Below are 26,507 nucleotides of genomic sequence, written 5' to 3' on the forward strand. Positions count from 1 at the left end.
CTAACCTCCAAAGGAGAGTCCGGCTCATCCAGGATGCTCTTCTCACCCTGTATCCTCTGCATGGTTCCTGTAGAACTGGGGTCCATTACCAACACGTTCTGACTAGCAGCTCTGCCGAACTTACAGTCACTCTTTCTGGAGTCAGTGGTCCTGCACACCTCGTAGTTGTACACATGTTGGAGAGTTCCTGTCCCCAGCGTGTCTGAGTAACGTGGTGGATAATATGGAATGACAGGGAGGCTGGAGTGATACAGGATGCGAGACTGTCTCCATCTGTAGATTTTCACTGAGATGATAACCACCAAACAGGTGATGAAGAGGAAGGAAACTACAGCCAGAGCCAAGACTAAGTAAAAAGTCAGGTTGTCATTGTACTCCTTGTCGTGTGTAGAGTCAGTGAACTCCGACAGCACTTCAGGGAAGCTGTCCGCCACCGCCACGTTAACAATGACTGTAGCTGAACGAGAGGGCTGGCCGTTGTCCTCCACTATAACAGCCAGTCTTTGTTTCACAGCATCTTTATCAGTCACTTGACGGATAGTTCTGATTTCTCCATTCTGTAAGCCCACTTCAAACAGCGCCCTGTCTGTGGCTTTCTGCAGTTTATAGGAGAGCCAGGCGTTCTGTCCAGAGTCCACATCAACAGCCACCACTTTAGTCACCAGATAGCCCACTTCTGCTGAACGAGGCACCATCTCAGCCACCACGGAGCCTCCAGTCTGGACCGGGAACAGGACCTGAGGGGGGTTATCGTTCTGGTCCTGGATCAGGATTTTCACAGTCACGTTGCTGCTGAGAGGAGGAGAGCCTCCATCCTGCGCTTTAACGTGAAACCGGAAGTCTTTGATCTGCTCGTAGTCAAAAGAGCGCACTGCGTGGATGACCCCGCTATCAGCACTAACGGACACATATGAGGAGACCGGAAATCCGTTAACGGAGGAGTCCTCCAGTATGTAAGAAACACGGGCATTCTGGTTCCAGTCTGCGTCTGTGGCTTTCACTGTGAATACAGAGAGACCTGGTGTGTTGTTTTCTACAATGTAGGCCTCATATGAGCTCCTCTCAAAGACAGGCGCGTTGTCGTTCACATCAGAGATCTGTAAGGTGAGAGTGACGCTGCTGGAGAGGGAGGGCACTCCTTCATCAGAGCAGCTCACCGTGATGTTATACTCAGAGGCTCTCTCCCTGTCTAACTCGCTGTCTGTCACTAAACTGTAAAGATTAACAGACGTAGAGATGATTGTAAATGGTGAATTTTTATTTATCGCACATCTAACTTGACCATTTTCCTCAGAATCTGGATCATTAACGCTCATTACAGCTACAACTGTATTTGATTTGGAATCTTCTCCTAATGAAATTGATGTTGAAATAATATTTATAACAGGACTGTTGTCATTAAGGTCAACGATGTCAACAATTACTTTACTAGAGTCAGAAAGACCCCCGAGGTCCACAGCTTCTACATCAATCTCATATTTTTTGGATTTTTCATAATCAACGGGGCCATTTAGAATAATATCTCCCTTTTCAGTAATGCGAAATAAATCGGATGTCACACTGTTTCCGATCACATAGCTTACTTCTCCATTGGAGCCTGTGTCTGCGTCAGAGGCGCTCACTGTGGTAATGAGTGTCCCTTTTACCGAGTTCTCTTTAACAGATGCTTTATAAACGTGCTGCGTAAAAACAGGTGCGTTGTCGTTCACATCTAACACCGTTATATGAATCTGCATTGTTCCCGACCTCTGCGGGTCTCCTCCATCTACAGCTGTTAGTAACAGCGACACGGACTCCTGCTTTTCTCGGTCTAGAGGGGTTTTTAAAATCATCTCGGCCTTCTTTCCACCATCAGACTGACTGTGTAGTTTAAGGATAAAATTATCATTAGGCTTCAGGGTGTAGCTCTGAAGCCCGTTCACACCTATATCTGGATCTATGGCTTTTTCCAACATGAATTTAGAGCCCACGACGGCAGACTCACTAATTTCAAGCCTTCTGTCATCAATTTTAAACATCGGAGGATTGTCATTAATATCGGTTATTTCTATGGTAACAGAAAATATTTCTATCGGGTTTTCTAAAGCAATCTGAAAATGTAAAGCACAAGGCGTTGTCTGGCCACAGAGAGCTTCTCGGTCTATTTTTCCCTTTACGGTGATGAGTCCTTTCTCCTGGTTCAGCTGAATGTACTCCGCATTGCCCCCAGTGTGGATCCGAGCTCTACCTGACTTTAATCGTTTTAAATCCAGACCTAAATCCTGAGCTATGTTACCGATCAACGAGCCTTTTGCCATTTCCTCCGGAATGGAGTAGCTGATATGGGCCAGCGCTGAATGGAAAGCCAAGACCACGAAGAACAACAGGAGTACTTGCCGTTTCATTGTTATGTCGGGAGCATCCGCAGCACAATTCTGCTCTCTCCTTTTGTTTCACTCAGCACAGCAAAACCAAATAAAACACGATGAAAGGTTTTCTCTAGTCGGCCATGAACAAAATCACAGAGCATCCAACCGGATGTGTTTCTGAATGCAATTTAATCCACGGACATCTGTGTGTTATCCCGGCGAGTGCCACGGCTTTATGAGAAAAAAAGGAGCGTTCCTCCCGAATATGTGGAGGTAGAAGAGCACGACAGTGGTCTACAGCGTCTCACTGAGTTCAGCTTATGAAACTGCAGTAATAATAATAATAATAATAATAATAATAATAATAATCTGAAAATTCAAACAGGAAAATGAAGAAAAAAACCCTTTTCCTTGTAAAAATAAATCTTAAATAACAAAACCGCATTACATAAAATCAAAACAAAGTGTAAATAAATAGAAATTATCGGTTAAAATTAACTATTGTGATAATAAAATTATATAAAGTAAATATTTGGAATGATAAAAATTCAAATGTGCTTTGAATCCGTGTATCAGACGTTCTTTCTATTTTCGATTGATTAAAAGGGGTGGAAAACGGATATTTTTTTATTTGTTTAATAAACGGGTTAAAAAAACGTTTTTCGTATTTTCTGTTTTAGTCTCAGATAAAAAAATATAGAATGAAAAAAAAAACTGTCTCAGAGCCTAATTAGATTTTAAATATTTTATATGTCAGGTTTGCGTCAACAGGTGTCGCACCGATGAGTCAGGAGGTCAGGAGCGTGTACTGGGTAGGAAGACGCAGATTCACTCCACTGCGCCTCAAGCTCACTAGACGCAGAATTGTGTTTATATTTTGTGAAGTCACTGAAAGATGGGTGTCGTTACTTTATTGTTCAGACTCTGGGTGACAACACAAAGCGCTTCGTTTTATCCAGGCGCTACCCGGTCTCCTCCGCTCTGAACACATCTCATCCTCAGCTGCGTACCTGTCTGTCTGCCAACACCCACATTTAACCAGGGTGAGCAATAACATCAGAGGGAGATTGTGTTTTTACACTTTTATGTCACTTGTTCCCCTCGTGACTCTATGTGGTGGTTAGCAGGTATTTAGCTTTAGCTAACGTTAGCTAACTTTTTGTGCACGTGTACAAGTCATGTGACGTAATCTTCCACTTGCAAAATGCTGAGTCAGTTTATATTCAGCTACTTTGCCAGGACTGTTTACAATGAAGAAGGCAGAGGTACATATTTGGTTTGTGTCAGAGCAGATGAAGGGAAAGACAGCAGACAGCGTCCTTCTTGAGTAAAGGAGGAGCAGTTTATTAAAATATGTTTTAAAATACTCTAACACCCTTAGGTCTGACACATTTGTTATTGTTTCTGAAGAGAGCCAGCAGAGAATGAGAGGAGTTCCCACTGACGCCAGTAACGATGTTAATATGTCTGATATTCATAATTATTTCTGCTGCATCATTCATGTGCCACTATCAGAAGTGTAGAGTTGGATAAATCATGAGAATGAAGCATTAAGGTGGTTGTATAATGAGGGAAATAGTAACTTTACTATTAATCTCTGCTATATTAGAATATTTCATTTTTATTTTTCATCTCCTCTTTTAAACAGACAGCTATAAATACAGAGTTGATGGACCAGATCAGCCACACCAGAAGCTGTTTCCTGACTACTTCAGGGCAGCAGGAGAGAAGAAACCTTCAAGCTTCCTGGACCATCAGACACCCTTCTCTGGAAAACCATCACAGCCATGAATGCCTATTGTGATGCATGTGGCTTCCCAAACAAGTCCAAGATTTACTTCATTCCAAGAAGTGATGTTTAGAGATTTGCTGTGCTCTCATTTTAGTGGTTTCTTTGCTCCAACTTATGTGACAGTGGTTGAATCAATTGTGCAGCAGCTCATCAGAAGCCTGTTAATCACCTGCTGATTGAAATCAAGTGTGCTGAAGCAGGGTTAAAACTAAAACATGGATACTGGCTCTCCAGGACCAGGATTAACCACTGCTCTATAATCTTTGCTGATTAAGAAGTAAATTCAGAGGTTTTTGATACAGAGATTGTATGATTTTAATGTTTTAGACTAGTTAATAAAAATAACTACTCATGTTATTAGTGCGTGTGTAGCGCCAGTGCCCTATACACTGGCACTACCTGGTAGCTGTTGCAGGTGGTCTTTACGTGTGCTTAAAGAAATGCAGCATGAGTTTATTTCCGATGTTGTTTATTATGATGTCTTGTTCCAAAATGTCCAGGATCCATTTACAGCAGTAAAATTGATTTGCAGCGAATGCGTTACTTGCCCCAATGACAGTCCGCAGAGTGCTTTGCATCCAGTCACAGTCCTCGCCACACAGTAAAAAACAGTTTGTCCCATCCAGCCACACCTGAGTCCAATCTGTGTTGGCTTAAGTAGGCTGGTGCTTCCACAAGCAATTAACCAATAATATTAGGCCAAGCCTCCTCTCAAGTGCACAAAAAGAAATGACACATATGGCTCCTACAGTGTGTGTAACATTAATTATATTGCTGTTGAATAAATCTTGTAGATTCATAAGCTTTAAGTTAATTAATCATATATGATAAGATTTTTTTTGTCACCACTTTATTCTAAAAACATTGAGGCATGTGGTTTTGGTGCCAAGTGACACGTTAATGCTACTTCACACATGATCTCAGATCCATCCTGAGTCTACGCTCCAGATCCTTCTTCACAGCAGCACATTTATAACCACCCCCCTCCCAACAAAACCTTTAGGTGTTTACATCCCAGTTAATATTTGCAGTTTCTATTTACTTTACAGTTTTTGTCTGTTTTATACTTTACTTTTGTGTGAACGTGTGCTCGTTTATACAAATAAAAGCATGTTTAAAATTTCTTTCTACATCTTTGTTAAATGAAAATCAATTGAAATCCAGATGTTTCAGAGTCAGGAATAATTCTGGGATCCACGTTATTCAGGTATTATTTATATTGATCTGTTTTATATAATCTATTCAATTTGTGCATCTAGCTACTTAAATGTGTTTCACTAGAATAATGTAATCAGCTGTTTTCAGGTGTGTTAAATAGTTTCAGGCAGTCAGACAGAACTAGCAGTGATGCTAACAGAGCTAACAGAACGTCTGGAAACTAACACAAAGCTGTTTACAGCTGGAGAACCTGGTTTGTTGAGCTTTTATATGAATGGAGCTGATGTGATTATTCTCATATAGGAAACTTACTGGCTTGTTGTCATAAAGAGCAATCCAACACCAGAATAATAAACGTAGTACTTTCTGTTGTCACCCACAGGCTGAATGATGAAGTAACGATGACACTACACAACTAGTTGAAACATTTCCACATCTAGTTGGAATCAAGGCGCCGCCCCCTGGATCCACACATTCTGGTCAGTGCATGCTCCCAATGCAGAATAAGCTTGTGTCACCTCGTTGCCACAGCGACAGATTATGAATCTGTATGCTCTGTCATAAACTAATTCTTACTACATCCAAAAATGCCCACCTGAACTGAGGGAGTTCATGTTTTCCTAACAAGGGGATCCTCACTTCTGTGTGAACTTCATAAGCTTTACCTACATCGATACAACACCTGTCCTCATGAACCCAAGAAATGAATCAAATTCTGCTCAGAGGCCATTTTTCCATTTCTTATATTTGATCCGAGACTGAGATAGAAAATATGAAAAACAAAACATTCTTTGCTTTTTTAAAGTCAATTATAAACAAAAAACCAAAAGCAAAACATTTCCTAGAATGATTTTTTGTTTTCAATCAAAACGTGGAGGGAGGCTGACCATGCGTTTGTTTCCGATGCTTAGGGTGAGAGAATGTGTTGTGACTTGCTATTCATTTAGTCTGACTGAAAATGCAGCAAGTCAAGATATGAAGACCAACAAAGAGAGATATCAAACTGGTGGTTTTGCTGTTCACGGTGCTGAAGTAGCATGCAGCTAAATATTACAGGAAAAAATTACAAATATCAGTATAAGCTCAAATGTCTAACCTCTAAAGGAGAATCAGGCTCATCCAGGATGCTCTTCTCACCCTGCATCCTCTGCATGGTTCCTGTAGAGCTGGGGTCCATTACCAACACGTTCTGACTAGCAGCTCTGCCGAACTTACAGTCACTCTTTCTGGAGTCAGTGGTCCTGCACACCTCGTAGTTGTACACATGTTGGAGAGTTCCTGTCCCCAGCGTGTCTGAGTAACGTGGTGGATAATATGGAATGACAGGGAGGCTGGAGTGATACAGGATGCGAGACTGTCTCCATCTGTAGATTTTCACTGAGATGATAACCACCAAACAGGTGATGAAGAGGAAGGAAACTACAGCCAGAGCCAAGACTAAGTAAAAAGTCAGGTTGTCGTTGTACTCCTTGTCGTGTGTAGAGTCAGTGAACTCCGACAGCACTTCAGGGAAGCTGTCCGCCACCGCCACGTTAACAATGACTGTAGCTGAACGAGAGGGCTGGCCGTTGTCCTCCACTATAACAGCCAGTCTTTGTTTCACAGCATCTTTATCAGTCACTTGACGGATAGTTCTGATTTCTCCATTCTGTAAGCCCACTTCAAACAGCGCCCTGTCTGTGGCTTTCTGCAGTTTATAGGAGAGCCAGGCGTTCTGTCCAGAGTCCACATCAACAGCCACCACTTTAGTCACCAGATAGCCCACTTCTGCTGAACGAGGCACCATCTCAGCCACCACGGAGCCTCCAGTCTGGACCGGGTACAGGACCTGAGGGGGGTTATCGTTCTGGTCCTGGATCAGTATTTTCACACTCACGTTGCTGCTGAGAGGAGGAGAGCCTCCATCCTGCGCTTTAACGTGAAACTGGAAGTCTTTGATCTGCTCGTAGTCAAAAGAGCGCACTGCGTGGATGACTCCGCTATCAGCACTAACGGACACATATGAGGAGACCGGAACTCCGTTAACGGAGGAGTCCTCCAGTATGTAAGAAACACGGGCATTCTGGTTCCAGTCAGCGTCTGTGGCTTTCACTGTGAATATAGAGAGACCTGGTGTGTTGTTTTCTACAATGTAGGCCTCATATGAGCTCCTCTCAAAGACAGGCGCGTTGTCGTTCACATCAGAGATCTGTAAGGTGAGAGTGACGCTGCTGGAGAGGGAGGGCACTCCTTCATCAGAGCAGCTCACGGTGATGTTATACTCAGAGGCTCTCTCCCTGTCTAACTTGCTGTCTGTCACTAAACTATAGAAATTATTCGATGTAGCCTTAATTTCAAAAGGGATTATATCATTCAAAACACATGTTACCTTACCGTTATTATCAGAATCAGGGTCATTAACACTTATTAGGGCTATAACTGTCTTGAGGGCTGAATCCTCTGGTATTGAGCCTGATGCTGAAATCACATTAATGGATGGATTATTATCATTTACATCTATTACATCGATTATGATCTTACTTGATCCAGAGAGCCCACCCTGATCAATCGCTTCTATATCGAGGGTAAACATTTTTTCCTTTTCATAATCTACTGCTCCAGCTAGAAGAACATCACCGTCATTATTAATGTAAAATAGTTCAGAAACCGTCTCCATGCTGTTTCCAATAACATAAGTTACCTTTGCATTTGCGCCGCTGTCTGCATCATTAGCTGTAACCTTGGTAACGAGCGTCCCTTTTGCCGAGTTTTCAGTAATAGTCGCTTTATAAACTGTTTTACTAAAAACTGGTGTGTTGTCATTTGCATCCAGCACGGTCACTCTGATCCTCATTGTTCCTGTCATTTGCGGTTCTCCTCCGTCCTCCGCTGTCAACACTAACGATAAATGCTCCTGCTTCTCTCGGTCTAAAGGCTTTTGTAAAACCATTTCCACTTTCTTGCTTCCATCAGACCGAGCGTGAGCTTGCAGATTAAAATTATCACTCGGTTTCAGAGTGTATCTCTGAAGACCATTGCGTCCAATGTCAGGATCAATTGCCTTTTCTAGCATGAATTTAGAGCCGATGGCTGCTGACTCGCTTATCTCAAAAACCCTCTCCTCCTTTTGGAAAGCCGGCGCGTTGTCGTTAATATCAGTAACCTCAACGGTAACGGGAAACAGCTCTAGTGGGCTCTCTAGCGTGATCTGGAAATGTAACGCACAAGGCGTTGTCTGTCTGCACAGAGCCTCGCGGTCTATTTTTTCCTTCATGAATAGGACTCCCCGTTCTCTGCTCAGCTCGATAAACTGCGTCCTGTCTGTCGTGTAGATGCGAGCTTTGCCCGATTTAAGACGTCTAAGATCCAAGCCTAAATCCTGTGCTATGTTCCCGACCAAAGAGCCTTTTGGCATTTCCTCTGGAACTGAATAGCTGACCTGACCGAACACAGAACCGAGACACAGGACCGATATGAGCAGCACTTGCCGTTTCATTGTTCTGTCCGAAGGCAATGCCGAACAATGGATGCCGCGTTTTATTCCATTGAAGAGAAGATGAATCCGACCAAATGGATATTGAAATGAAAGAAACGCGTAATTCCAAGAAAAATGTCAATAGTGGCCTAATAGATCCAGGAATAAAGCCGAGCTCCCACGTCTGCCAAGTGAGCGCTCCTCATAAAAATGTCTGACCAGAGTAAGAGAGGATGTTTAATAAAAGCTTATTGCAGCTTCAAATCACTGGGCAACAGCGGCCCTTTGAGTCCAAATTGTGAAAATACAGGAGAGTGTGATATTAATTCATATAAAAAAACAATGTTGAGACACAAAATTATATGTAAAAAATATTTTAGGATGAATAAAATGTGGAAAATAAAGAAGGCTAAAGCAAAGCATCATAAAATTGTACAAAGCAAACACGACATTGCCAATGATCATAAAATAGAAGAATAAGAACGTCGAGATGGAAAAAAAAGAGTATGCGTTTCGCTGTCCATGGTGCTGACTATCACTCCATTACCTCTCAACTCAAGTCGAAGATTTACTCTTACAAAACCACATCTTACTCCACAACTAATAACATATAAATAACGTCTCTGAAAGTAAACTAAACGTTATGACTAATTAAAGTTTTGCCCCCATAAGGTGATCAAGAAACACATATTCATTTACACTTTTAGATATTTGCGAATCCGTACCATGCCAAGGTCATACTTCTAATCACACCAATATAGCATAAATGCCTCTAGTTGCAAAAAAACCTTTATAAGACGGAAACAAAAATAAAATAAAAGTAAAAAATAAAACTAAAGTCAAGAATGAATTAACTGACTTTTTTTTAGCATAAAATTATTCCAGATAACAAAAACTGACACGAGAGTAGAAAAGAAAAAGACACACTTTCATGGATTACTAAAATAGTGCATAAAATAAAATTATTTGTTTTTTTTCCTGTATAAAATGTATCAAATATGGCCCTACATGTTTATTTGTTAAGTAAAAACAATAAAGGAACATTTGCACGTTTTAGGCAATTTAAAGAATTCTAACCTCCAAAGGAGAGTCAGGCTCATCCAGGATGCTCTTCTCACCCTGCATCCTCTGCATGGTTCCTGTAGAACTGGGGTCCATTACCAACACGTTCTGACTAGCAGCTCTGCCGAACTTACAGTCACTCTTTCTGGAGTCAGTGGTCCTGCACACCTCGTAGTTGTACACATGTTGGAGAGTTCCTGTCCCCAGCGTGTCTGAGTAACGTGGTGGATAATATGGAATGACAGGGAGGCTGGAGTGATACAGGATGCGAGACTGTCTCCATCTGTAGATTTTCACTGAGATAATAACCACCAAACAGGTGATGAAGAGGAAGGAAACTACAGCCAGAGCCAAGACTAAGTAAAAAGTCAGGTTGTCATTGTACTCCTTGTCGTGTGTAGAGTCAGTGAACTCCGACAGCACTTCAGGGAAGCTGTCCGCCACCGCCACGTTAACAATGACTGTAGCTGAACGAGAGGGCTGGCCGTTGTCCTCCACTATAACAGCCAGTCTTTGTTTCACAGCATCTTTATCAGTCACTTGACGGATAGTTCTGATTTCTCCATTCTGTAAGCCCACTTCAAACAGCGCCCTGTCTGTGGCTTTCTGCAGTTTATAGGAGAGCCAGGCGTTCTGTCCAGAGTCCACATCAACAGCCACCACTTTAGTCACCAGATAGCCCACGTCTGCTGAACGAGGCACCATCTCAGCCACCACGGAGCCTCCAGTCTGAACCGGGTACAGGACCTGAGGGGGGTTATCGTTCTGGTCCTGGATCAGTATTTTCACAGTCACGTAGCTGCTGAGAGGAGGAGAGCCTCCATCCTGCGCTTTAACGTGAAACCGGAAGTCTTTGATCTGCTCGTAGTCAAAAGAGCGCACTGCGTGGATGACTCCACTATCAGCACTAACGGACACATATGAGGAGACCGGAACTCCGTTAACGGAGGAGTCCTCCAGTATGTAAGAAACACGGGCATTCTGGTTCCAGTCAGCGTCTGTGGCTTTCACTGTGAATATAGAGAGACCTGGTGTGTTGTTTTCTACAATGTAGGCCTCATATGAGCTCCTCTCAAAGACAGGCGCGTTGTCGTTCACATCAGAGATCTGTAAGGTGAGAGTGACGCTGCTGGAGAGGGAGGGCACTCCTTCATCAGAGCAGCTCACCGTGATGTTATACTGCGCGTCGACTTCTCTATCCAGAGCTACCTCTGTCACCAAACTATAAAATCCGCCTATTGCATTTTCTATTTTAAACGGAATTTCATCATTAATTCTGCACCTAACTTCGCCATTTTTTTCTGAATCGGGGTCATTTACACTCAGCATGGCTACCACTGTACTCTCTGGAGCATTTTCAAGAATATATTCTGATTTAGAGAGTATTTTTACCTGAGGCCTGTTGTCATTTATATCAATTACATCAATAATTATCTTACTGGAATCAGAAAGCCCTCCGTTATCTGTAGCTTCTATATCAACCTGTAAGACCTTTGCCTTTTCATAGTCTATTTCACCGGTCAGGATTACTGCTCCAGTTTCTCTGTCAATCTTAAACATGTCTGATAAACGCTGCCTGCTGTTTGAAATAGAATAGGCTATCTCTCCATTTGATCCTCCATCTTTGTCTGACGCACTAACAGCAATGACGCTTGTCCCTCGCGGAGAATTTTCCTTTAATGACGCCTTGTAAACGGATTTAGAGAAAACGGGCGCATTATCGTTAACATCTAAAATATTAACACTTATCTGCATGGTCCCTGACTTCCGCGGCTGTCCTCCGTCCACAGCCGTCAGTAACAGAGACAGGTGTCTCTCCCGCTCTCGATCTAAAGGTTTTTGTAAAACCATTTCTACTTTTTTTCTTCCATCCGCTTCACTCTCTAGTTTCAGAACAAAATGATCAGTGGGCTTCAGTAAATAGCTCTGAAGACCATTTGATCCTATATCCGCATCCACAGCTTTGTCCAGGACAAATTTAGAGCCGACAATCGCCGACTCGCTGATCTCAAAACGTTTCTCGCTCGAAGCAAAGCTGGGGGCATTGTCGTTAACGTCTGTGATCTCGAGTGTTATTCTAAACAGTTCCATCGGGTTTTCCAGAATCATCTGTAGATGTAAAGCGCAGGGCGTCGTTTCTCCGCAAAGCGTCTCTCGGTCTATTCTCTCCCTGATGAGGAGGACTCCTCGCTCTCTGCTCAGCTCGATGAATTCTGCACTGTCTCCTGAATGAAGGCGAGCTTTGCCCGATTTTAGCCTCTTAACATCCAAACCTAAATCCTGAGCTACATTGCAGACTAAAGAGCCTTTTTCCATTTCCTCGGGAATAGAGTAGCTGACCTGCCCGCAGACCGCAATGGTGCATGAAAGCCAGAGGAACAATAGTACTTGCCGTCTCATTGTGCTGAAGCGATATTCCAAACACGAATCCACGAGAAAATAGGTAGAAATATCCCAACGTTAACCAGATATATGTTCATGTAAAGAGCAGCCTTACACTGGTGACAACAAATGTCCTTTTAACCAAGTATTTGCGGATTGCTTCTGTTTTATTGTCTACTAGATCACATCTAGGGGAGGAACAGTTGCGAATAACTATCAAAGACTGCCACACACTGGTCAGAAGCAGCCTTTTACATTTGGGACATTAAAAACAAAGAAGACAAAAATATTTACAGCTTAATGAATTATTATTAAAGAAAAAACATTTAGAGGTCAATTTAACATTGTTATTGTAAATATTATTATTAATTGATAAATATGCATTATAATTGTTGATATATTACTACTACTACTACTACTACTACTACTACTACTACTACTAATAATAATAATAATAATACTTCTACTACTACTACTACTACTACTACTACTACTACTACTACTACTACTACTACTACTAATAATAATAATAATAATAATAATACTAATAATAATAATAATAAAACTATTAATAATGATAAATAAATAGTTGATGTTTCTGTTATTTTTATTAATACATTTTCAGCAATGATTACATAAAATATAAACGGAATTTGATTTTAAACAGATGGAAGAAAAAAGGCTTCTTAAAAACAAGGAATTCTAACCTCTAAAGGAGAGCCAGGCTCATCCAGGATGCTCTTCTCACCCTGTATCCTCTGCATGGTTCCTGTAGAGCTGGGGTCCATTACCAACACGTTCTGACTAGCAGCTCTGCCGAACTTACAGTCACTCTTTCTGGAGTCAGTGGTCCTGCACACCTCGTAGTTGTACACATGTTGGAGAGTTCCTGTCCCCAACGTGTCTGAGTAACGTGGTGGATAATATGGAATGACAGGGAGGCTGGAGTGATACAGGATGCGAGACTGTCTCCATCTGTAGATTATCACTGAGATGATAACCACTAAACAGGTGATGAAGAGGAAGGAAACTACAGCCAGAGCCATAAGTAAAAAGTCAGGTTGTCATTGTACTCCTTGTCGTGTGTAGAGTCAGTGAACTCCGACAGCACTTCAGGGAAGCTGTCCGCCACCGCCACGTTAACAATGACTGTAGCTGAACGAGAGGGCTGGCCGTTGTCCTCCACTATAACAGTCAGTCTTTGTTTCACAGCATCTTTATCAGTCACTTGACGGATAGTTCTGATTTCTCCATTCTGTAAGCCCACTTCAAACAGCGCCCTGTCTGTGGCTTTCTGCAGTTTATAGGAGAGCCAGGCGTTCTGTCCAGAGTCCACATCAACAGCCACCACTTTAGTCACCAGATAGCCCACTTCTGCTGAACGAGGCACCATCTCAGCCACCACGGAGCCTCCAGTCTGGACCGGGTACAGGACCTGAGGGGGGTTATCGTTCTGGTCCTGGATCAGTATTTTCACAGTCACGTTGCTGCTGAGAGGAGGGGAGCTTCCATCCTGCGCTTTCACGTGAAACCGGAAGTCTTTGATCTGCTCGTAGTCAAAAGAGCGCACTGCGTGGATGACTCCGCTATCAGCACTGACGGACACATATGAGGAGACCGGAACTCCGTTAACGGAGGAGTCCTCCAGTATGTAAGAAACACGGGCATTCTGGTTCCAGTCAGCGTCTGTGGCTTTCACTGTGAATATAGAGAGACCTGGTGTGTTGTTTTCTACAATGTAGGCCTCATATGAGCTCCTCTCAAAGACAGGCGCGTTGTCATTCACATCAGAGATCTGTAAGGTGAGAGTGACGCTGCTGGAGAGGGAGGGCACTCCTTCATCAGAGCAGCTCACCGTGATGTTATACTCAGAGGCTCTCTCCCTGTCTAACTCGCTGTCTGTCACTAAACTGTAGAAATTATTTGTTTCCGATGTTAAAATAAAAGGGACATTCTCATTTATGGAGCATTTCACTTTTCCGTTTTGTTCAGAGTCTTTATCTTTTATGTTGATCATCATAACAACTGTATTTAATTTGACATCCTCTGATATAACAGTGGATTTGGACATGATCTTTATTTCAGGGCTGTTATCGTTCGTGTCCTGCACGTCAACGATTAATTTACAAGAATCTGTGAGTCCTCCTTCATCACTAGCAAGTACATGTATCTGGTAGCTTCTCGAATTTTCAAAATCTGTATTTCCTATTAGAGTAACTTTACCGTCATTCTCGTTTACTTGAAATATGTTAATGATATCTTCTAACGCGTTAGTGATAGAATATGTTATTTTACTGTTAGAGCCTTCATCTGCATCTGATGCTGTAACTGTAGCAACAACGGTGCCTTTAGGTGAGTTTTCAGTAACTGTAGCTTTGTATGTTTTCTGTGTAAAAACAGGAGCATTATCATTAACGTCTAAGACTGTAATAACAATCTGCATCGTTCCTGACATCTGCGGCTCTCCTCCATCTACAGCCGTTAACACCAGATTGATCTGCTCCTGCTTCTCTCTGTCTAAAGGCTTCTGTAAAACCATCTCTACGTTTTTGTTTCCATCAGCGCTGTTGTGGAGCTTCAGAGCAAAATTATCAGTTGGTTTCAGATTGTAGCTCTTCAGATTATTAACGCCGACATCCAGATCCACAGCTCTCTCCAGAACAAAAGTAGCTCCGATCACCGCTGACTCACTGATCTTAAACTTCATTTCGTGTTTTCCAAATATAGGTGGATTATCATTAATATCTGTAACCTGAATTGTGACAGTATAAAACTCCATGGGGTTTTCTAGAATAATCTGAAAATGTAACGCACAGGGCGTCGTCTGTTTGCAGAGCGCCTCTCTGTCGATCCTTTCTTTAACGAGGAGGACTCCTCTCTCTCTGTTCAGCTCCACGAACTCCTCGCTGTCTGGTGTAAAAATCCGCGCTTTTCCCGATTTTAAACGGCTAATTTGTAAACCTAGATCATGGGCTATGTTACCAACTAAAGATCCTTTTGACATTTCTTCTGGGATGATGTAGCTGACCTGCCCGAGCACAAAGCCGAAGGAGAGGAGAAAGATGAGCAGCGTCACTTGCCTTTCCATTGTTGTCTGAGTTTAAATCCAGAGCAATTCCTTTTTAATAAATCCAGTAAGAGTAATTAAAATCCCAGTCCCACAATCGACTTGATTTTTTTCCTTTAAAAACAGCGGAGCTCCAATCTTCCGTGTTTCCTTTCCCACAAAATCAGAGAACAGGAGCGGTCCTCTGATCGTGTCGTGTCCTTTTCATTATGGCGATGCTGGGATGTGCAGCAACAAACTGCTATTTGACATCATGGTCAACAGCGGCACTACGAGTTAAAACTGAATTACTACAGAATAAAGATAAACGTCACTGTTTATTTGCTGTTTTTAAGAACTTGCAAAAATATTGCGGGCATTTAAAAAAAGATGTTTATAAAACATTAACCAATTCAAATATGTCAGAACAAAACTTAAGTTTAAAGATCTCTGTGTTTATACTGTCCTCGTTCTAATAATTCATCTGTGTTTTTCCTGAACCGTTTCATCCTCTTTAAGCTCGCAGGGAGCTGGGGCCTAATTTATGCGGTGCGGCCATCAGACGAGCGGCAGGAAACACTCTGGACAGGTCCCCCGTCTAGCTCCATGCCAAAATGAGACACAGAGGCTAACATATATGTATAAAGGCACTTTGAACTTTTCATCTCAAATGACGTGTGTTTTTGGTCAGAGGGAGCTAACCGGAGTACACAATCCGCACATGCAGGAGGAGAACATGCTAGCGCGCATAAAGGCTGCAGATGAGAGAGAGAAATGCTGTTTTCATAACTAATAAATTATTTGTATTCTAATCAATGAAAAGTTATTAACACATCTCAAAACTACAAAATTAGAGGTATGAGAGAGAAGTTCCGAGTGTTGCTCTCCAGCGTGCTGAAATAAGAAATGAAATGTGGATTTATCCGGGACAATGAGTGCGCAATTTAAATAAAACTTGTAGAACGAATGGAAATGCATCACATTAGATTAAGGGGTTAGGTTAGAGAGTGAAGAACATTAGCTATGGTATCTTGTGACGAGATAAATTCAAATATTGTAGCAATGTATTTAAATACAGTATATTAAAAACTTCTAAACCCACTAATGGCGAAGAAGAAAAAAATATATATGAGGAAATTTAAAACTGAACACTAAAAAAGTAAGTAAGGAGTTAAAAATTATGTCAACACCGATTTTTGATACAGGGGTTAATAAAATAAATGGATAGAAGTGTTTTCCCTCACATAAACACAACCAAGTAAAAAAGCAGAAGACTGAAACAATTACTGAAGTGTTTAAAAGGGTGGAAGTCAATCTAAAAAACTGCTAACAATTTTCTGTTACGAAAATGGATTCAATATTTTTTATGTAAGGTGGTCAAATCATATAACACGCTGATGATATAGATAGATAGATAGATAGATAGATAGATAGATAGATAGATAGATAGATAGATAGATAGATAGATAGATAGATAGATAGATAGATAGATAGATAGATAGATAGATAGATAGATAGATAGATAGATAGATAGATAGATAGATAGATAGATAGATAGATAGATAGATAGATAGATAGATAGATAGATAGATGATAGATAGATCTAGTGCAAAAATAACAAGGGGAAGAGAAAATGTATAGGCAATGCCAGTGACTCTGTCCATGGTGCTGACTGCAACTGACTGATAATCAGCACCCCATTTAATATAATTAAAAATGTATGTGGATCATTTTAACTAACCTCTAAAGGAGAGTCAGGCTCATCCAGGATGCTCTTCTCACCCTGCATCCTCTGCATGGTTCCTGTAGAACTGGGGTCCATTACCAACACGTTCTGACTAGCAGCTCTGCCGAACTTACAGTCACTCTTTCTGGAGTCAGTAGTCCTGCACACCTCGTAGTTGTACACATGTTGGAGGGTTCCTGTCCCCAGCGTGTCTGAGTAACGTGGTGGATAATATGGAATGACAGGGAGGCTGGAGTGATACAGGATGCGAGACTGTCTCCATCTGTAGATTTTCACTGAGATGATAACCACCAAACAGGTGATGAAGAGGAAGGAAACTACAGCCAGAGCCAAGACTAAGTAAAAAGTCAGGTTGTCATTGTACTCCTTGTCGTGTGTAGAGTCAGTGAACTCCGACAGCACTTCAGGGAAGCTGTCCGCCACCGCCACGTTAACAATGACTGTAGCTGAACGAGAGGGCTGGCCGTTGTCCTCCACTATAACAGTCAGTCTTTGTTTCACAGCATCTTTATCAGTCACTTGACGGATAGTTCTGATTTCTCCATTCTGTAAGCCCACTTCAAACAGCGCCCTGTCTGTGGCTTTCTGCAGTTTATAGGAGAGCCAGGCGTTCTGTCCAGAGTCCACATCAACAGCCACCACTTTAGTCACCAGATACCCCACTTCTGCTGAACGAGGCACCATCTCAGCCACCACGGAGCCTCCAGTCTGGACCGGGTACAGGACCTGAGGGGGGTTATCGTTCTGGTCCTGGATCAGTATTTTCACAGTCACGTTGCTGCTGAGAGGAGGAGAGCCTCCATCCTGCGCTTTAACGTGAAACCGGAAGTCTTTGATCTGCTCGTAGTCAAAAGAGCGCACTGCGTGGATGACCCCGCTATCAGCACTAACGGACACATATGAGGAGACCGGAACTCCGTTAACGGAGGAGTCCTCCAGTATGTAAGAAACACGGGCATTCTGGTTCCAGTCAGCGTCTGTGGCTTTCACTGTGAATATAGAGAGACCTGGTGTGTTGTTTTCTACAATGTAGGCCTCATATGAGCTCCTCTCAAAGACAGGCGCGTTGTCATTCACATCAGAGATCTGTAAGGTGAGAGTGACGCTGCTGGAGAGGGAGGGCACTCCTTCATCAGAGCAGCTCACCGTGATGTTATACTCAGAGATTCTCTCCCTGTCTAACTCGCTGTCTGTCACTAAACTATAGAAATTATTTGAGGATGATGTTAAAATAAAAGGCATATTCTCACTGATAAAGCAATTTACTTTTCCGTTGTTTCCAGAGTCTTCATCATCCACGCTTATTATCGTAACAACTGTATTTAATTTGACATCCTCTGATATAACAGTGGATTTGGACATGATCTTTATTTCAGGGCTGTTATCGTTCGTGTCCTGCACGTCAACGATTAATTTACAAGAATCTGTGAGTCCTCCTTCATCACTAGCAAGTAAATGTATCTGGTAGCTTCTCGAATTTTCAAAATCTGTATTTCCTATTAGAGTAACTTTACCGTTATCCTCGTTTACTTTGAATATGTTAATGATATCTTCTAACGCGTTAGTAATAGAATATGTTATTTTACTGTTAGAGCCTTCATCTGCATCTGATGCTGTAACTGTAGCAACAACGGTGCCTTTAGGTGAGTTTTCAGTAACTGTAGCTTTGTATGTTTTCTGTGTAAAAACAGGAGCATTATCATTAGCGTCTAAGACTGTAATAACAATCTGCATCGTTCCTGACATCTGCGGCTCTCCTCCATCTACAGCCGTTAACACCAGATTGATCTGCTCCTGCTTCTCTCTGTCTAAAGGCTTCTGTAAAACCATCTCTACGTTTTTGTTTCCATCAGCGCTGTTGTGGAGCTTCAGAGCAAAATTATCAGTTGGTTTCAGATTGTAGCTCTTCAGATTATTAACACCGACATCCAGATCCACAGCTCTCTCCAGAACAAAAGTAGCTCCGATCACCGCCGACTCACTGATCTTAAACTTCATTTCGCGTTTTCCAAATATAGGTGGATTATCATTAATATCTGTAACCTGAATTGTGACAGTATAAAACTCCATGGGGTTTTCTAGAATAATCTGAAAATGTAACGCACAGGGCGTCGTCTGTTTGCAGAGCGCCTCTCTGTCGATCCTTTCTTTAACGAGGAGGACTCCTCTCTCTCTGTTCAGCTCCACGAACTCCTCGCTGTCTCTGGTAAAAATCCGCGCTTTTCCCGATTTTAAACGGCTAAGTTGTAAACCTAGATCATGAGCTATGTTACCAACTAAAGATCCTTTTGACATTTCTTCTGGGATGGTGTAGCTGACTTGCCCGAGCACAAAGCCGAATGAGAGGAGAAAGATGAGCAGCGTCACTTGCCTTTCCATTGTTGTCTGAAATTAAATCCAGAGCTTCCTTTTTAATAAATCCAGTAAGAAAAAAATAAATCCCAGTCACACAATAAACGTGAAAAATGCTTCCTTTAAAAACTGCGGAGCTTCAATCTTCCGTGTTTCCTTTTCTAAAATAAATCAGAGAACTGGAGCGGTCCTCGGATCGTGTCGTGTTCCTTTTCATAATGGCGATGCTTGGAGGTGCAGCAACAAACTGCTGTTATTAGACATCATGGTCAACAGCGGCACTACGAGTTCAAACAGAATTACTACAGAATCCAAGCCCTTAGGAATTATTAAACTTCTCCCAGTTTATATTTGAGGTTAATATGGAAGTGCTTTAGTAAATCTGACCGATGTTAGTTTTTAATATATATTTTAAGCACATATTCACCAAAAGTAAGTAAATTAAAACCTAAACTTAACAATAAATGACTGTTTTATTTTTTTTCTCTTTGAATAATCATCTACTCATCAGTACTTTCCCCACAACACTTCATCTATAGGTTCGCAGGGAGCGTCAACCTTACTCCTCTCTTCATCAGTTCAGAGGCGGGGCAGCCACAGGTCGCCAGTCCGGCATCACAGCACACAGAGACACAACCATTCAAGGCTCATTCTCACCTAGAACAATTTAAAGTTTCAGAATAACCTGGGATGCACAAATTTGGTCAGAGAGAGCAAACCGGAGTCGCAGGAAAAAGCCACGCTAATGCATAAATGCCACAGCTGAGATTAAAACATTTAAGCCTAAATAATACTTCTCCGTCCCACACATTCTCGCTCCCAGCGCGTCAAAAACAAACGCTTGGCCAGCCACCCTCTGCGTCACACCCCCCTGACGCCAAAAGTGCCATTTTTCGTCACTTATATGGGTTTTCCCTTTTCTGACTGCAGATCCCCATGCAGCGTAAACCTGACGCAATGGCATGTCCGCAGCCGGGGCACCAAACGAGCTCATTGTACCGCACCCGAACCGTATCCTCTTGTTATTTAACCCTTCCCTCACCCCTTTCCTAATCTTGCTATCTAACACGTTACCCTTACAGTGACCAAGCATTTGCTTCCCACATAAAATTAATTGGGTTTGGACCGAGGCAACGCGAGGAGGAGGTTTCAATTAAGGTGGAGGTTAGAATTAGAGGGTATTTGTAACCTTCCCCTCGCCAAATGGTATGTTCTAAGGTTCCCTTGCCTGGGCGGAAAATCCGAAAATTCACAGTCAGAATGCATGGGAAACAAACGCTTGGTCACTGTGAGAGTAACGTTTTAGGTAGAAAGAGGGTTAAGGTTAGGGTGAGGGGAAGGTTATAAATGGTAAGACGTTAAGGTTTAGGTGCGGTTAAATGAGCTGGGTCGGTGCCGCATCAGTGGACATCCCATCGCGTCAGTCAAGGATCCGTTCCACAATAGAGTATATACTTTTGTGTTTACATTGTTTGGGTGTGTTTCAGATTTTTTTAATTCACTTCTTCGTGCGTTCAGCACCTATAACGTCATGTTTCTTGTCTTTTCCGTCCATGAATGAAACATGTGTTGCATGTCTTTGTACTCCGTCATTCACGGGCTAAAAACGTTCATATTTTTAGACTTTTTCCGTGATGCATTCTTCAGTCTGTTCTGTGTCTGCTGCTAAATATCTCTTTATTTTCTGAAGCGGCAAAGACGGTGCAGTTGACGAATGGCAACAGGAAGCAGCGTTCAACGCATAATGGCGTTGCGTGTGTCAGTCCCGACGCAGACGGAGAAGTATAATTAGGCTTTATGCTGTGAGGAAGCAGCGCTACAAACTGCCACACGAACTCCTTTCTAAAAATCAGTTAGACACAAATGCTACAAAATAATTTAATAACGTGTGGTGGCATTTTATTCTTATCTATGAAAAAGCATTTACATATCTCACAAGAAAAACCAAGTGGTGCTCGCTGCAGAACCACAAAGGCGGAGCTGCACCAGAGTCAGCCCCGCCCATTCCATCAGAGTCCGTCCAATTCCTTCCAGTTGTCAGACTTGATAGCATTCTGGAACCAACGAGGGTGTTAAATAATCTAAAATGCAAGATTGAGCACTGAGGACTGAGTTGAGAGGTTAACTGAACCGTTTTTGTAAAGGTTCTATTTAATTAAAAATCTAACTTTTAGAACTGTTTCTCATGTTATATTGTCATTTCCTCATAAGAAACACGCCAAAGCCATTTTTGGACTCATTCACACATTTTCCTCCCATCTCAGTTTCAATTTGGTCCTCTCCTCCGAAGCTGGTCTGGTCTTGGTTCTCAAATCTGGATATTCTGTGAATTTTCTGACAAATTATTTCTGAAACGACTTCTACTGAGATACCGCCGAAAAACCATACGTCCCATCTACAAAAACACACTGCATGGGACAATTACATGTGATGCCTCCAGCTTGTTGTCAGATGTAGTGGTGAAGTGTTTGAGCAGTCTGCTTGGCATGTAGTTTTGCGCAGGTTCGCCTCCCGGTAGCGGCGCAAACTTTTTTCTCATAGCTACACTTGCCAGTACTATGTTTACAACCATTTATTGGTATACCGTTTAAAACATAATGACTAATGTGTTTGTTTTTTTATTTATTAGTTTATTTAGCCAGTGTGAGTCCATTTGTGAGCAGAGTTTCAACTAAAACGCTGTTTAGGAACGACCAAATTCAAAGAACTTTTAGATACATAAATATGTTGCAGAAAATAAACATTACAACTAAATATAAATAAATTAAATGTTTCAGCTGGCTGAATAGATTGCTGCCGACCCCACCGAGAGTCGAACCAACATCAGCTGAGGGGAAAACAAAACTTAAATTAGACGATCATGAAACTGGACTACCACAATCCACTGAACAGTTACCCTTAAATGCTATAGTAGCCCGGTTCTGTTGGAGTGGCTATGGACAGATATTCGCTAAAAGAAACCTTTTCATTTCGGTATATATTCAGGCTTTGTCATGTAGCAAGTTAAATTTATCTTGCTTAATTGGAGCATATAGCATAGCATTAACATTTGCAAACTAGTAACAGTCGTAATTCATGTGGGTCGGATTAGTTTGCGATAAAATAAAATAAGAACTAAAAAACTGAAGAAGTCAGTGGGCTAGGCTGTTTGCGTGAGTGGGCGGGGCTGACTCGGGCGCAGCTCCGCATTTGTGGTTCTGCAGCGAGCAACCTCGAGAGGCAGGAAACACTCTGGACCGGTCCCCCGTCTAGCTCCATGCCAAAATGAGACACAGAGGCTAACTTATATTTATAGAGACACTTGAAACTTTTCATCTCAAATGACATGTGTGTTTTTGGTCAGAGGGAGCTAACCGGAGTACACAATCCGCACATGCAGGAGGAGAACATGCTAGCGCGCATAAAGGCTGCAGATGAGAGAGACATGCTGTTTTCATAACTAATAAATTATTTGTATTCTAATCAATAAAAAGTTATTAACACATCTCAAAACAACAAAATTCGTTAGAGGTATGACAGAGAAGTTGCGAGTGTTGCTTTCCAGCGTGCTGAAACAAGAAATAAAATGTGGATTTATCCGGGACAATGAGTGCGTAATTTAAATAAAGCTTGTATGAACGAATGGAAATGCATCACATTAGATTAAGGGGTTAGGTTAGAGCAATAACAGTGACTCTGTCCATGGTGCTGACTGCAACTGACTGATAATCAGCACCCCATATAATATAATTAAAAATGTATGTGGATCATTTTAACTAACCTCTAAAGGAGAGTCAGGCTCATCCAGGATGCTCTTCTCACCCTGCATCCTCTGCATGGTTCCTGTAGAACTGGGGTCCATTACCAACACGTTCTGACTAGCAGCTCTGCCAAACTTACAGTCACTCTTTCTGGAGTCAGTGGTCCTGCACACCTCGTAGTTGTACACATGTTGGAGAGTTCCTGTCCCCAGCGTGTCTGAGTAACGTGGTGGATAATATGGAATGATAGGGAGGCTGGAGTGATACAGGATGCGAGACTGTCTCCATCTGTAGATTTTCACTGAGATGATAACCACCAAACAGGTGATGAAGAGGAAGGAAACTACAACCAGAGCCAAGACTAAGTAAAAAGTCAGGTTGTCATTGTACTCCTTGTCGTGTGTAGAGTCAGTGAACTCCGACAGCACTTCAGGGAAGCTGTCCGCCACCGCCACGTTAACAATGACTGTAGCTGAACGAGAGGGCTGGCCGTTGTCCTCCACTATAACAGTCAGTCTTTGTTTCACAGCATCTTTATCAGTCACTTGACGGATAGTTCTGATTTCTCCATTCTGTAAGCCCACTTCAAACAGCGCCCTGTCTGTGGCTTTCTGCAGTTTATAGGAGAGCCAGGCGTTCTGTCCAGAGTCCACATCAACAGCCACCACTTTAGTCACCAGATAGCCCACTTCTGCTGAACGAGGCACCATCTCAGCCACCACGGAGCCTCCAGTCTGAACCGGGTACAGGACCTGAGGGGGGTTATCGTTCTGGTCCTGGATCAGTATTTTCACAGTCACGTTGCTGCTGAGAGGAGGAGAGCCTCCATCCTGCGCTTTAACGTGAAACTGGAAGTCTTTGATCTGCTCGTAGTCAAAAGAGCGCACTGCGTGGATGACTCCGCTATCAGCACTAACGGACACATATGAGGAGACCGGAACTCCGTTAATGGAGGAGTCCTCCAGTATGTAAGAAACACGGGCATTCTGGTTCCAGTCAGCGTCTGTGGCTTTCACTGTGAATATAGAGAGACCTGGTGTGTTGTTTTCTACAATGTAGGCCTCATATGAGCTCCTCTCAAAGACAGGCGCGTTGTCGTTCACATCAGAGATCTGTAAGGTGAGAGTGACGCTGCTGGAGAGGGAGGGCACTCCTTCATCAGAGCAGCTCACCGTGATGTTATACTCAGAGGCTCTCTCCCTGTCTAACTCGCTGTCTGTCACTAAACTAAAAAAATTTTTAGATGTTGCTTTTATGAAAAACGGAATTTGTTCCTCTATTTCACATGCAACCTTTCCATTCTCACCAGAATCTGGATCTTGAACATTAAAAATAGTCACAACGGTTCCAGGTTTTGAATCCTCTGATACTGAATTTGTTTTAGACATTATGTTTATCGATGGGGCGTTATCATTTGTGTCTGTTACTTCAACAATAATCTTACACGAATCTGTTAATCCCCCGTCATCACTGGCTTGCACGTGGATTTCATAAATTTGAGTTTTTTCAAAATCTAAGTATCCAATTAGAGACACAACCCCGCTTTCTTCAGAAACTTGAAACACATTTGGAACATCATCTAGCGTGTTTGTTATTGAATACAACACGTTCCCATTAGAACCTTCATCTGCATCGACAGCATTAACTGTGCACATAATTGTTCCCTTTGGCACATTCTCCTTTACAGTAACCTTGTATTCTTCTTGCGTAAAGACTGGGGCGTTATCATTCGCATCTAGTACTGAAATGTCCACTCTCATTGTTCCCGACAGCCGAGGCTCTCCTCCATCAGTAGCTGTGAGAATTAAGGAGATGTGATCTTTTGTTTCTCTATCTAAATGCTTTTGTAAAACCATCTCCACCTTTTTGCTCCCATCTTTCTGATTTTGAAGCTTTAAATTAAAATTGTCAGTAGGTTTAAGTGAATAACCTTGCAGTCCGTTGACACCGACATCTAAATCCATGGCTCTCTCCAGCACAAATTTCGCTCCAATCACAGCCGACTCGCTGATCCTAAATCTCATTTCCTCCTTTTTGAATGCAGGCATATTATCATTAATATCGTTAATTTCCACTGTAACTGAAAAGAATTCAATCGGGTCTTCTAGCGTGATTTGTAGACGTAAAGCGCACGGCGTTGTTTGTCCGCACAGCGCCTCTCTGTCGATCCTCTCCTTAACGAGCAGGAGCCCTCTGTCTGCATTCAGCTCGATGTATTCCGCTTTGTCTTCTGTATAAATGCGCGCTCGCCCGGACTTTAATCTTTTCACCTCTATTCCTAAATCCTGCGCTATGTTACCGACCAGGGAGCCTTTCGACATTTCCTCTGGAATGGAGTAAGTGACCTGCCCCACCACCGAGCTGAGAAACAAGAAAATCAGGAGCAGTACTTGCCATCTCATTGTTCTGTCCGACATTTTTCCTTTTCAGAAATCAAAAAATAAAAGCTCGAATGTTCCAAATCTTCGAATTTGCCGTAGTATAAAATAACCTCCCAGACAAAAGCTTTGAATTTTCTGATCCAAAAATATTTGTAATCCACAGAAAGACCATCACCCGTCTTCATCACCAGGGCTTCTGAGCTGGGTGCGTGATTTTCCCCTCTATTCAGTGACACATGAACACATTTCTACATTAGCCAACAGCGGCCCTGAGAGTCCAAACTTGTGCACTGCATAAAACGACTACATGCAGCAGAAAAAACAGGTCAGTTCTCTCCAAAGTCACCATAACACTAAATAAATGCTTTGTGTGAGCCCGAGTTTCAAAATCAAGTAAATAATGAATATTAATTAATTGACTGGGTGAGACTGCCTAATTAGAATATCTCCCAGCTTAAAATGAAAAGTAATTCACAAAAAAATGTAACAACGAACAAATTATGGGCGCAAAAAATGTTTTAGTAGACTTTTTGATTCAGTATTTGACATCTAAATATATATTTTTTCAAATTACAAACAAATCAGAAAATACTACACAAAAATAATCAACTACGATTCACTTTAACATTTTGATGACATTTATAACTATAAAGAATAAACGACTATTTTCTTCTGTCTTAAATGTTGAGAAAACACGAGGGACTGTTAACACAAGGTATAATCTAAAAGATGATCTCCATATTTCAACAACAAATCACCCGTGGACTGGTAGAACCTCCGTGCCATCTTGGCTTAGTGCAAACAATGAGCCAAACTAACAAGTTACTCCAGCATCTGGAAGATTTATTCTAGTAAGCAATTGGTTAAATACTTTCCGGAATTATATCAGCATATACATGGAGTGGTAATACTGGCAGCACATTATTTTATTTATCTGTAGATTATTGAATTATATTGGGCCAGATAATGCAGCTAAGACCAGCTGAGAACTCATTCGGTTAGAGCTCTCGGTGGAGCACAGAAATGAAATATTTTTTTAAAAAGT

At 42.1% G+C, this 26,507-nt stretch overlaps 4 protein-coding genes across 23 annotated transcripts in view; all 4 read right to left on the reverse strand.

Moving 5' to 3' along the window:
- LOC107376386 (protocadherin gamma-C5) overlaps positions 1-26,507 on the reverse strand; it is a 344,488-nt gene that overhangs the window by 71,660 nt on the left and 246,321 nt on the right. For 2 of the 20 annotated variants that reach the window (XM_015945541.3, XM_015945525.3), the window contains exon 1: positions 9,830-12,847. The exons of 14 other annotated variants lie outside the window; for them this stretch is intronic. In XM_015945541.3, coding sequence (XP_015801027.3) covers positions 9,830-12,214 — 2,385 coding nt within the window. In that variant the 5' untranslated portion in view covers positions 12,215-12,847. 4 more of the 20 variants (XM_054739071.2, XM_054739064.2, XM_054739063.2 and 1 more) reach the window with 3 other exon arrangements.
- On the reverse strand, positions 12,997-16,606 carry LOC129160938 (protocadherin gamma-A2-like). The gene has a single exon (XM_054738028.2). The coding sequence runs from the start codon at positions 15,282-15,284 to the stop codon at positions 13,227-13,229; it is 2,058 nt and encodes a 685-aa protein (XP_054594003.2). The 5' UTR covers positions 15,285-16,606; the 3' UTR covers positions 12,997-13,226.
- LOC129160936 (protocadherin beta-16) lies at positions 16,833-20,378 on the reverse strand. Its single transcript, XM_054738026.2, has one exon. It carries the CDS (start codon positions 19,366-19,368, stop codon positions 16,975-16,977), a length of 2,394 nt encoding a protein of 797 aa, XP_054594001.2. The 5' UTR covers positions 19,369-20,378; the 3' UTR covers positions 16,833-16,974.
- Positions 20,420-25,498, reverse strand: LOC107396883 (protocadherin gamma-A2). The gene has a single exon (XM_015976727.3). It carries the CDS (start codon positions 25,496-25,498, stop codon positions 23,093-23,095), a length of 2,406 nt encoding a protein of 801 aa, XP_015832213.3. The 3' UTR covers positions 20,420-23,092.

This window comes from Nothobranchius furzeri, chromosome 1 (genome assembly GCF_043380555.1).
Source record: "Nothobranchius furzeri strain GRZ-AD chromosome 1, NfurGRZ-RIMD1, whole genome shotgun sequence".
In the NCBI taxonomy this organism is placed as follows: Eukaryota; Metazoa; Chordata; class Actinopteri; order Cyprinodontiformes; family Nothobranchiidae; genus Nothobranchius; species Nothobranchius furzeri.